Genomic DNA, 12,483 nt, shown 5'->3' on the forward strand with positions numbered 1-12,483 from the left:
GTCCTATCAATTCTGGTGAGGGGGGGGGGGAAGAATCTGAGACTGTAGACAAATTGGATTGACCTTAAGCTTGTGGGGACGATTACCGAAAGTGTAAACCAGTTCATTCTTTTCTTTCTATGTGTTAATGCTGTATGTTTGTGTTTCCTTTTCCAAGAGCTCTTACATGCTTTATGTCTGTTTTTTTATGTCTTGAATAAGAACCATGCATTGAAACTTGTCTTCTTTCTTTTTCTTGTCTTTTATACTTCAGGACAAGTATGGTTTAAGTGTGAGCAGTTTGATAAGGCTCGTTTCATGCATGTGTTTTGTGACAAAACTACACCCAATTTGGTAACCTAAGGTGTAAATGTGAGCCAGGGTTTGTGAATTCCGCCTTAACCAGAGAATGAACGGATCAACTGGGCGGAAAGACAGAACGAGAGGAATGATGTAGAAACTGCTGTGCTGAGTTGATCAAGTCAGAATTGAGTGGAGCCAGCAGGAGCCATACCCACATGGAAGATTGAGTGTAATCTAAAGACCCCAAAAGGCAAGGGCAGAAGTGACTTTTCGAGAGGACTGTACTGTAGGGATTTGAGCCCTACGCCTCTCTATATGGAAAACCAGTGCGAGTAGGAGGAGGACGAAGAGGGTGGTACACAGAGATACATCTTAGAATTAAGCTCTCTTCTAGGGCTGAAATGGGAGCTCATTTTACTTCATGTTCTTGAATTCGTCACCCTTCACACACTTGGGTTCTAGTTTTAGTTTTAGGAGGGTGGTAGTTTAAATTAATTTGGGAGTTGTGTAACACCGTTCCGAGAAGGGGCGAAGATAAAATCTTTATTTTGTGTTTTGCTACGTTCATTTTTTAGTTTCCTTGTTGTTATTAACTTGAACGTTTCGTTTGTGAAGTAATTTCGATGTTATGATTTCAGTTTAGTTTGGACTATTCTGTTTTCTGAGCTTAAGTTTTCTGTTTCTCCCTTGGGTTCTGATTTAGGGATATCTTCTAGCTGAGTAGCTTGTCGTTGTTTATTTGGTTGGATCTGAACTGCTGACTTGTGTTTTTGTTTAGTTGTTAAGGAATTATGGATGGAATACGTCGGGACGTTTAGATCTGGTTATTTGCAGCAACAAAGTGTAGATCTGAGCATGATTACGTTGATCGAAGATGCGATCGTGTTTGATTCGTTTCGGTAGTCGTAGATCTGAACTTTCATTTTATTTTCTGCATGAGTATGAGTAGGAAATTTTAGTATGAGTTGATCAAGTTGATTTCAATTCCGTTTAGCAAGTGAATCAGTTCAGTTAGTTTAGTCTCCTCGTTTATTAAATCAAGTAGTTTAACTTAACCTACTCCGTAAAGCATGTCCGCAGCTATTGTGGAACATATCGTCTCTGTGGGATCGATCCTTACTTCCCTATACTAGTTAATAGTATTGTGGGTTAAGGTTTTGAAACGCTCTGAATTCTCCCATCCATCTCGCTCAAGTCGGATTAAGTCAAGTTGACCAGTTTGAATTTCCACTGGATCTACTCTCCAGCATTCGTAGGTAGAAGGCATACATTTGGCTTGCTGGACCAGTTTGACTAGACGTCACCACGGTTCGGGAACCGGCGATTCACGGTTCGGAACCGCCGGTTCCGGTTCAAGAAAGGCGTGAACCTGAACCGGCCCGGCCAAGGTTCGGCGGTTCCGGTTCCTGAACCGTGAACCGCCGGAACCGCCGGTGCATATCCGGTTCCGGGCCGGTTCGTCCGGTTTGGCGGTTCATTTTAATTTTTTTTACATTGTAAATTTGTAATTCAAGTAAAAAATGTAAATATATTTGCATAAATAAAATTAGAATAAAGCGATGTACAAATGCAATTTTATTGATACAAATTACAACTTCAAAATTACAAATTACAACCTTAAAATTGCAAATTACAACTTTAAAATTACAAATTACAACTTAAAAATTATAAATTACAAAAGACTTAAAGTCTTGATTACAATTTACAAATTACATATTCGAAACAAAGGGGAGAAAAAAGAAATAGAGGAAAAGGACTTGAGTTCAACTTAAATTTAATTTAAGTTGAGATGCTTACGTATCCTCAATGCTCAATTGCATTTTGGAATCAAAGTCCACGTAGTTCTCTTACATTGCTAACCTATTTGGCTTGATCGGAGAAATTGGCGCCTACTCTTCTTCGTCGGGGAAGTAGTCTTGGTCGGGTTGTACTACTTGATTGTCCCAATCCGGTTCTTGGTCTCTAATTTCGGCGATGCACCAATCACCAAGTAACATGGTGGCTTCCATGTTTTGCCCGGTGAGTCTACTTCTTCTGTCGTCCAAGACGTTGCCTCCAACACTAAAGGCGGACTCGACGGCGACAGTGGAAGCTGGAACCGAAAAGATCTCCTTGGCCATTGATGCAAGGATGAGAAATTCTTTCTCGTGTGATCCCCACCAATCTAGGACGTCGATTTGTTGGGGAACGAGACCTCCTTCTTCCTCATTGAATGAAAAGTGTGAGTCAAAATATAAATCTAACTCACTTGCCGAATTTGCCGTCCTTCCTCCGCTGCTGAAGCCGTATAGGTCCGCCAATTGGGATTGGGCGTCGGGGTCATCAACTTGGAAGATGCCAAAGTTATGTGTTTGACGGGGGTCTAGGTCTCACTTGGTGGGTACTGTTGTACTTGGCTTCGTAATCGTGAAAGAGAGCCCGCAAGTCGAACCCAAAACTTCTTTGGAGGGTTGGGAGGTGGGGGAGGTTTATTTGGAATGTTTGGGCTAGGTTTATGTAGTTGTCGTCGTCCTCGTCATTTTGCAAAGCTCGGAGTGGTTCAAGATCAATAGAAGCAGAATTGTTGTAATAAAATTCTAAAATTTTTTAAGTACCAACTAGTTTCCACTTTGGATCCAAAACTTTGGCAAGCAAAAAAACCGTTGGGATCTCATTGAAATACTTGAGCCATTTTTCAACCATGTAATATAAAACACACATTAACTCAAGATTGTTTGTGGAATTTTTCATTGCAGTTTTAAAACCAAGTGATATGTACATGCAATGTTCTAAAACACGAACGGATGTGCAATAATACACACCCGATAACTCAACGGTGGCATTTCGAAACCTTTGAATAATTTAAATAAGCTCATGCTTTGATCCCAACAAGAAGAGGTTAGATATAAATCATCAACAGCGAAAGTTCAATAAAAATCAACCAAATATTCTATATGCTCTAATGTAGAATGCAACATATCATATATAGAGTTCCATCTAGTAGACACGTCTAAAGTAAAAGTTGTGTACCTTATTTTCTTCGAGTGGCAATACTTCTTCCACGCCTTGCCAATTTGAGGCTTCCATTGGATCAAGGATATAGCTGTATTAATAGGTTGAATATGTCTTTGCCATAAAGACAAAGCATCTTGTACACATAAGTTTAAAATATGACAAATACATTGTTGGTGAAAATACTTACCACTTATCACAGGGGAGCAAGCCGCAATTAAATCGGGTATACTTGCGGTGTTAGCGGTTGCGTTATCAAAACCAACCGAAAATATCTTGTTGCATAACTCAAAATCATTCAAAACTTGTATAATTAAATATGCAATTGCTTGTGCGGTGTGTGGGGAAGGAAATTGTCTACAACCAATTAAACATTTATTTAAAGACCAACTATTGTCTATAAAATGACATGAAATTCCCATGTAAGAATTTCGTTGGAAAGAATCCGTCCACACATCGGAGCAAATATTAACTTTGTGCCCCAAGTTGGATAGAAATTTTCCAACTTCTCTTTTTTTGTAAAAAAACTGACGGTTGTTAGATCTTTGAGCAGTAGAGGGGGAAATTCTTTTTGTAGCAACATTAAAAGCAGTTTGCATAGTAACTTCATTTTTTTGTCGTTAAAAAAATTAAACGGCAAATATTTCATTGCCGCCCATCTTACCATAACATCGGTAACATTTTTGGGATCATATTTAAATAGAGGCGTACCTGTTTGAGACGATGAGCCGGCAGAGAAGTTTATTTGGCTTTGGGACTTAGTATGCCGATATTCCACGGGGTGTTTTGTCTTCAAATGGCGATGGAGAGTACCATATCCTCCACCGGTAGTTGCAGTATGCTTTGAACTCACTTGTCTCCACGGTAGTGGTCGTATCATTAAGATTTGAAATTACCACCGGGACCTTCTTGTAATGTTTGGTGAAAATATCAGATTTCAACTTGGGAGGCATCTTCTTCTTTTGTTGTCCTGCGGAAGGAGGGGCATCAGCCTCCTCATCATTTTCGCCAACTTGGCCGATGCTAGAAGGGGGAATTGATGCGATCCATCATCGCCTTCATCCGACGATAGATTCACATCGTACTCGAAACGCGAAGCCGAATGTGAATGCCCCCCTTGTTGGTCGTCGTCGGCGAGGGTAAGTAACAAGGCCGCATTTCGATCTTCTTCCTCCTACGAAAATTATACAACTAAGTAAAAATACTAACACAAAAATAAAACACATAGACACAAAGATGTTGAAAAATGAAATTATGAATTTAATAAAAATGAATTAACACAAAACTAAAACATATTAGAACTTAGTTGAGCTCGAAGAGCGGCTCGCCTTCCCACCTCCTCCGCAACTTGTGCTCTAGTAGGGGCACGTCGACGACGAGTATCACTTTGATCTTGGGCAATTCCCTTGCCCCGATCACCACCACGACAAGATGAAGACATGATATTTATGGAAATTGAAAGTGGAGAATAGAGAGTAGTGTGATTGTGTGAAAATGATAACGTGAACAACGTGAGTAAATTATGAGCGCAAATAACGTAAACAACTTGAGAGAATAAGGATGGAGAATAGAGAAATTGAGATTGAGAAGAGAAATTCTAATTAACACAAGAATGGGATGAGTAGAAATGAAGAGGAGGGGGGTATTTATAGGGGAAAATTGTGATTAAAATTTAAAAAAAAAATCAATTTCGAAATTTTGAAAATCCGGCGGAACCGCCGGTTTTAGGCGGAAAACCGCCGGTTTCGTCAACGGTTTCTGACGAAAACCGGCGTCCGCGGCAGTGGTTTCTGAAAAGGCTAGGAGTAGGCCTGAAAACTTATCAGGAACCGCCGAACCGGCGGTTCCGGCCAAACCGGTGGTTCGGAACCGCCGGTTACGGTTTGCCAAGAATTGAAACCTGAACCGGCCCGGTGGAAACGCCGGTTCCGGTCACGATTTGAACCGCCGGTGACGGTTCCGGGCCGGTTCGTCCGGTTCGGTTCGGTTTGGAGACCTCTAAGTTTGACAATCTAACATGAGCAGTCCATAACGACAGAAGAAACCCAAAAGAGAACGAAGGGGAAGAGACAAAAGAGCAATTCCGTTGGCATAGTGTGATGCTCGCCCTATGTGGGCTATACATCGTCCACTATACGGGCTATATGGTTGACATGGTAGTCTTCTCCATGTATGATCTATATGCGCCCACTATACGGGCTATATGGTTGACATGGTAGTCTTCTCCATATTTCGCCCTATATGGGCAATATGCGCCTGCTATTGGGCTATATGACGTGACTTGGTGTGCTTCGCCCTCTACGGGCTATATGTGATCACTATAGGGCTATATGGTGTGACTTGATAGTTAACTACTTACATGATGTGATTTTCTTAGTACATGATATAGTTGGTAGTTATATGAACTGATATGTTACAGTTGGTTGTTATGTAATATGTTTGATTTCTATATAGTATGCTATATGTGATATCAATGTGATATGGCTATCGTACGGATTTATGATGACTATGTGGATGTTGATGCTTATTGACTTGGCATTTGAACTTTTTATGATTAACTGATTGATTTTGGATATGTTGTGCCCTGTTGGGTTCTGGGTATGTGCTAGTTATAAGGGAAATGAGGTAGTAATCAGAATTGGTAAGATAAATATCAACGTGATCATTGTTTGTAGAGAATTATGGCTAAAATTTAGGTTGTGCTACATGTTCGCCGGCTTTGGAGAGTACTAGTTGATGATCCTTAACGTTTGTAGTGGTCCTGCATCCTTGGCGGGTTATTGAACTTATTAGTGGTATCGATCTTTATGTTGTTAGTTATGATATGTGAACACTAAATAACTTCTATTGTGATTGTAAATATTAATGGTTCAATTCTTTGGTTTCTAAATAATTCAAAAAAAGAATAAAATGTTAATTGTCAAACTCAATGGTGCCCCTTGGTGGAATCTCCTATTCGGTCACGGTCGGTCGTGTAGGGGGTGTTACAGTTTGGGGGAGCTGTGTTGCTCCAGAGAGGCACGGCGCGCATCTCCCCCATTGTATCAAAGATTCATAACAATTACCCTACAAGTAAATGAAAATTTATCATTGATAGAAAGAAAAAAAATGCTAGAAATGTTTTTCAATAACTTGGTACTCCCTCTGTTCCTTGTTAATAGAGACAATTCTTTTCGGCACCGAGTTTAAGAATAGTGTGTTAAATGGATCGGGAAAAAGTAAGAGAGAATAAAGTAAGAGAAATGAAGAGAGAATAAAGTAAAAGTGAAAATTACTTCTAAAAATAGAAATAACTCAATTAGTTTGGAATTTCCCAAAATAGAAAAATGACTTTATTAACATGGAACGGAATATATAACTACTCCAAAAGGTGATGCAACTTCTGATCAAATTCATCAATATAAGAATCCTCGAGCCCTTTCCTTTGCATGAATTCTCTCCATTTACTATGGTTTGCCCTAATTTCCCTCCCAATCTGACTTTCCCCATCCATCACCAACTTGATTGCCTTGACAACACCCTCTCTAGTAAACAATCCATCTTCATCTCCCTTCTCCACCTCCACCCCAACTCTCAAATCTCCTCCCATCAACCTTGCATTGATTAACTGATCGCCGACATGCGGCATAAGCACCATTTCACACTCGTTCACCAACGTCTCCGAGATCGACCCCCACCCGCAGTGTGTGACGAAGCACCCCACCGCGGGATGAGATAGGATCAACTGTTGTTGAACCCAACCACCCTCCACAATTCCTCTATTTTCCGTCCTAGACGTAAAACCCTCGGGAATCGCCTCCTCCACCGTCTCAGCCCCAATCGGCGGCTTCAATGCCGCAAAAAACGGCAGGCCTGTCAGTTCGAATCCCAGTAACAACTCCTGAAATAGCTCCGGTTTCAACCTAGCCTCACTCCCAAAAGCACAGTAAATCACTGATTTTGGCCCGAACCGGTCCAACCATTTAACCCACCGGTCATCCAAACCCGAAGTGGGCGGTTCAGGCAAAACCGGCCCGGCTAGAAGAACTGGTTTTCTAAATCTCTTCTCAAGAAAATCATGATACAACCCCTCCATCTCTCTACAAGATTTGAACCCCATGGCGTCGCACTCCTCCGCTGCCATGATCACGCGCTCGACAAACTTCATCGGGCTTCCGAACTCCGCCATGTTGTTGATGGCATCCACGGTTCGCGCCTCGTCTATGTGGAGCCTGATCGCAGACGAGGGAGGGAACCCCGGCGGAGGCCGGGTGAAACCCTCGGCGTTAGGCTCCTGGCGGAAGAGGTAAGCCACGGCGGCGGGGCTGATGACGCAGTAGAGCACCGACTTGATGCCCAAGCTCCGGGCCAGCTGCGGCAGCCAGTGGGTGAAATCGAAGAAGACGAGGTCGGGCTTGATCTCCAGGAGGAGGGCCTTTACCGCGGGCTCAGTGAGGTCCATGGCGTGGCGGAGGAGAGAGTACAAGGGGAAGATGACGTCGGTTGTGGTCTCGGTCCCCGGAGGGAGGCCTTCGACGTGAGGAACGGTGATGGAGATGAATTTGATGAGGTTGGGGTGGAGATTGAATTGGATGAGCTTGGATTGAGTTTTGGGAGGGAGAATGAAGAAGATTTGGTGGCCTTTTTGGGCAAGTTTATTGGAGATGTGAAGGAATGTTGTTAGATGTCCCATTGCAAACCATGGGTACATTGCTATCTTGAGCTTTTTGTTTGACATTTTTGCTTCTTTTCTTTTAGGATGCGAAGCTTTGATGGATATGAGATTTGTGTAGATTTAGGTTTGAGAAGAAGAAGAAGAAGAAAGATGAGTCGTCCGAGGTTTCCTCCTATGTTGGACGAAGCTTTACGCTATAACGTTTGACCCGTGCATTTAGATCTACATGATATTTGCTTTGTGTACAATATATATGTATAGATGCGTCTTCACCAAAATTATTTTGTAACATCATAGATCAATGTTGTACAGAATGTTACAAGAAAAGGTTCAAATGAAATCAAGAATGGATATTAAACAGATCATGTACTTAATTTAGGAAAATATGGACATATATCATATCATATGTGTAGAACTAATAACAAGAGAGGCTTATTTAGTCGATCTCAAAATAACTATAATAAGGGATTTAAAGAACACTTGTTTTAAAACTTTAAAATAAGGTTCAAGGACTGCCCAAATACTTCTTAGGAATAAAAGTACTCATATCACAACAAGAGATTTTCATAAATCAGATGAAGTATGTACCTAATCTGCTCGTTGAAGTTGGAATGGTGGACCTCTCCTAAACAAACCAGACATAGCATATGTTGTTAGAATTGTGAGTAAGTTTTGAATGATAGGAAATTCACGACTGGATACTTTACATTCGTAGGAGGTAACCCTGTAACTTGGACAAGCAAGAAGCAGAAGGTTGTGACACTCTCTAATGCCGAAGCATAATTTCGTGGAATCAACATTGGTCTAACTGAAATATTATAGCAGCGAAAGTTGATGACAGAACTAGATCTTTAGTAATCAAAACCATGTAGGTTGTTTTGTGATAACAAAGCTGCTATTAGCATCTTTGAGAACCTGGTCCAAAATGATCAAACCAAGCATGTGGAGGTAGATCGACATTCATAAAAGAGAAGATTGAGGAAAATATTGTGGAGTTGCCTTTCGTTAAGTCCAAAGACCAGTTGGGTGACATTTTGTAATAGCCGAGATCTAAAATTTATCAAGATTTATGAAATAAATACTAGAAATTTAAAAGAAGAAGAATGAAATAGCATTTATTTATTTCTTGAGCAAACAAAACACAACATTTAGTATTTCAAGCAAAGTCTAAGTTTACAAATGTTCAATTCAATGATGGACATAAAGGAAAAGAAACACATTAATTTCAATAGACACTACGTACATGTTGAGATAAAGAAAATGAGAGAAAACTGAAATCGAGCTACTCTATTACAATCAAGAGTTCCTAGAGAACTTCATGGATCTTCTGCGCGAGCCGTCTCGGCCCAGGACCGGAGAGGCCCGATGGGCTGGGACGTTAGGAAAAGAGCCTTGTGGAACCAGCCCCTGCTCCTGTTAGAAACACACCAAAAGGGATTGGAATGCATGGAATAAAATGAAAACTAACATCATAAGTTGGAAGAGGGAAGAGTAACACTACCTTTAAGAAAAATGAGAAAGAGCTGGGCTGAAAGAAGCAAGTCCAGCCAATAACATTCCACCCCAGCAGCTGCACTCTGCAAAGCTGAGATTTGCAACTTGTACCCTCCATTTATACCTGCCATTGCCAGGGAAGATCAGTCAATTGTGGTGCACCTGCCATAAACCAACGAAGCCTAATAAATGGACTAAGTACTAAAGCACTCATAAAGTGCCAGATGCGGTTAGGGGACAGCCACACCACCCAGGCCAAGGACACTCTGTCTCTGCAACCAAAACAGCCATCTTGCAGCTTTCAGTTACACACCATTATATATAGATCATAGCCTCAGCCCTTGTTTCCTCCACCACCAAGAAAATCATTGAATTTCCAGTGAAACCAACGGGAAGGAGAGGCTGAGACAGAGGGCTGGAACCGAGAGGCAGAGACTAAGGGTCGTGTACAACCCAACCGCAAACCTCTCAGGTAATCCATCCAACAACCAAGGCCTAAGCTCATGTGAATTATAGCATCATGTAGACATCACAAACATGCTGAAAACCCCATAGTTTCAGAAACTTAATCACAGCATGCTAGTCATAGAGTATCACAACACAAAGTATATGCATATCCTTTGAAGAACAAACACAATCTGCCCAATTCTCAAACCATTAAGTAAGAACAAACTCTACCCTAAAGAGGTCAACCAAATAGGCTAAGATAGAAGGCTTAGCTTGAGTGTTGAGAGGCCCTGGTACTGGGCGCCGACGGAGATAACCGCGGAAAGGACCCGCAGCTCGAGGATCAATTCTTTTTTTGGTAAAGGACTTTAATTGAATTCCATTTTTATGAAGAGTATTACTTGTATTCCGCCTCAGGGAGTGACGCATAAGAGTTATGCGTCACTAACAGAAAGACGCATAATAATTATGCGCCGTTAGTTATTGACGCATAATCGTTATGCGTCGCTAATAAACGACGCATAAGAGTTATGCGTCGTTAGATATTGACGCATAACCATTGTGCGTCGTTCATTAGCGACGCATAACTCTTATGCGTCTTTATTTAGCAAAGCATAATTCTTATGCGTCGTTCGTTGAGTTTTAAACAGGGCAGAAGGCAGAACCAGCCAGAAACGAACGAGCAGAAGCAGGGGACGAAACCAAACGACGAAATCAAGCGATTTCCGATGAATCCGAGCAAAATCCGGCGAATTTCCACCATTTTGCAACCATATTCCGGTAATTGTTCTTCAATTTGGCTAAATACATCCTTTAATGTTTAATTTGGGCAGGTTTTCCGTAATTTAGTAAAAGTAGGGTTTTTGATTAAATTGATGGATTTTTGGTATATTTTTGTTGTTTTGTTGCTTATAATTAGGGATTATGATGAAATTATGGGTTATGATGAAATTGATGGAATTTTTGGTCGACTTTCCGTAATTTGTGTATTTCATATGGATTTAATTTAGCAAAATTAGGGTTTATGATGAAATTGTTAGATTTGTTGGTCGATTTTCCGTAATTTGGGTATTTCATATGCATATAATTGAATGGGTAGAAGTAATTGATTAAGTTTTTGTAATTGTGCCCCTTTTGGTGGGCGATTTTATGTAATTTGGGTATTTAATATGCATATATTGCGCCCCTAAGTTGCAATTTAGTTAGCTTGTTGAGTTGTTATGAAAAAAATTGAATCATGGGTGAATGTTTTGAAGTAGATGGCATCTGCAAGTTCCGAACAACAGTTATGCTATGGACCTGAGGATCCATCACTACTGTTTCATCAGAACGAACATATTTCAGTCTCCTTGATGGCGAATGGCACAGCAAATGTGTTGAGCAGTCGTAGGACGGAGAGTAAGGTGTGGGCATTGCCAATACATGAAAATGTGATGTATTGGCTAGATGTATGGGGGTTCAGAGGCGTGGTTTAATGTGGAAGGCCGATGAGGATGGACAATGAGCTAATAACGGCCTTGGTCGAGCGCTGGAGGCCTGAGACACACTGTTTCCACCTTCCAGTTGGTGAAGTTACTGTATCCTTACAAGATGTGCAAAGCCTGTGGGGTTTGAGAGCAGACGGTCGTGTTTTCACTGTCACTACCCTGTTGGATTTGAAGATTGGTCCAGCAAGTGTAGAGATTTGTTGGGATGGATACCTGACGCAGAAACCGAAACGAAGCACGGTGGTTTGTTGATGACGTCTCTGATCCACCAAGTGACGATGCCGTTGGGTGATGGGCTGCCTGAATATGCATACATTCAAAGAGCACATATACATGCTCTGATCTTGTTAGGGGGACTTATTTTACCGGACACCACAGGGTGCAAGGTCCCCTTTATGTGGTTAAATGTCTTAGACAATCCGGATGATGTGGCTAATATCAGTTGGGGTAGTGCTGCTTTAGCATACCTGTATCATTATTTGTGCGAGGCTTCTATAGGCAGATAGAGAAGAGATGTGGGTGGACCTATGGTTCTCTTGCAGCTGTGGGCCTGGGAAAGAATGCCTACATTGAGGCCAGCCTTCTTGATATCGCCTATGCACACGCCGTATACCCCGTGTGGAGCCAAGTAATTTTTTGTTTAAATTAACTCACATAATTATGTATTTTGTTGATAACTTTTGACATTAATATTATGTATAGGTGGCACGGAGTTACTGAAATTGGAAATGCTCCCCGACATTCAGTAGCTCATTATCGTGATCAGTTATCACTGATCCGTCCTGGCCAGGTGAAATTTATTCGTGTTGTCTTAGTTAATGAATTTACTTACTATAGTATGAAAGTAATTGTGTTTTTTATTTTATTTGTTTGTAGTTTATGTGGACACCCTATGCAGACTGTATCCTCCCTGAGTACTACATTGATTCGACTGCATCCTACTTGTGCGATACTTATTTGGTGTGCTGGTCATTTGTCGAGGCACACGAGGCTGGACGCGTTTTCCGACAATTTAACCGCTACCAGCGTATTCCTCAGTACTGTGATAGGATGCTACATAGCTCCGGCCATTTGAGTAAAAGTCCCCGCCGTGGGAGGAAGGACGCTGATTGGGCTAAGGTACATAAG

General features: G+C 41.3%; 1 protein-coding gene and 1 long non-coding RNA gene across 2 annotated transcripts; one reads left to right on the forward strand and one right to left on the reverse strand.

The window, feature by feature from the left end:
- Positions 1-6,631: 6,631 nt before the first annotated feature.
- On the reverse strand, positions 6,632-7,990 carry LOC121787148 (cyanidin 3-O-galactoside 2''-O-xylosyltransferase FGGT1-like). Its single transcript, XM_042185802.1, has one exon. It carries the CDS (start codon positions 7,988-7,990, stop codon positions 6,632-6,634), a length of 1,359 nt encoding a protein of 452 aa, XP_042041736.1.
- Positions 7,991-11,786: 3,796 nt separating this feature from the next.
- On the forward strand, positions 11,787-12,269 carry LOC121786995. Its single transcript, XR_006047234.1, has 3 exons — positions 11,787-11,983; positions 12,058-12,145; positions 12,232-12,269. It is a non-coding gene; the product is annotated as an uncharacterized LOC121786995 (long non-coding RNA).
- Positions 12,270-12,483: the final 214 nt, after the last annotated feature.

This window comes from Salvia splendens, chromosome 22 (assembly GCF_004379255.2).
Source record: "Salvia splendens isolate huo1 chromosome 22, SspV2, whole genome shotgun sequence".
NCBI classification, from domain to species: Eukaryota; Viridiplantae; Streptophyta; class Magnoliopsida; order Lamiales; family Lamiaceae; genus Salvia; species Salvia splendens.

Bases quoted from the DNA above. Each gene is read 5' to 3' on its own strand.
- LOC121787148 (XM_042185802.1), bottom strand. From the start codon at position 7,990: ATGTCAAACAAAAAGCTCAAGATAGCAATGTACCCATGGTTTGCAATG.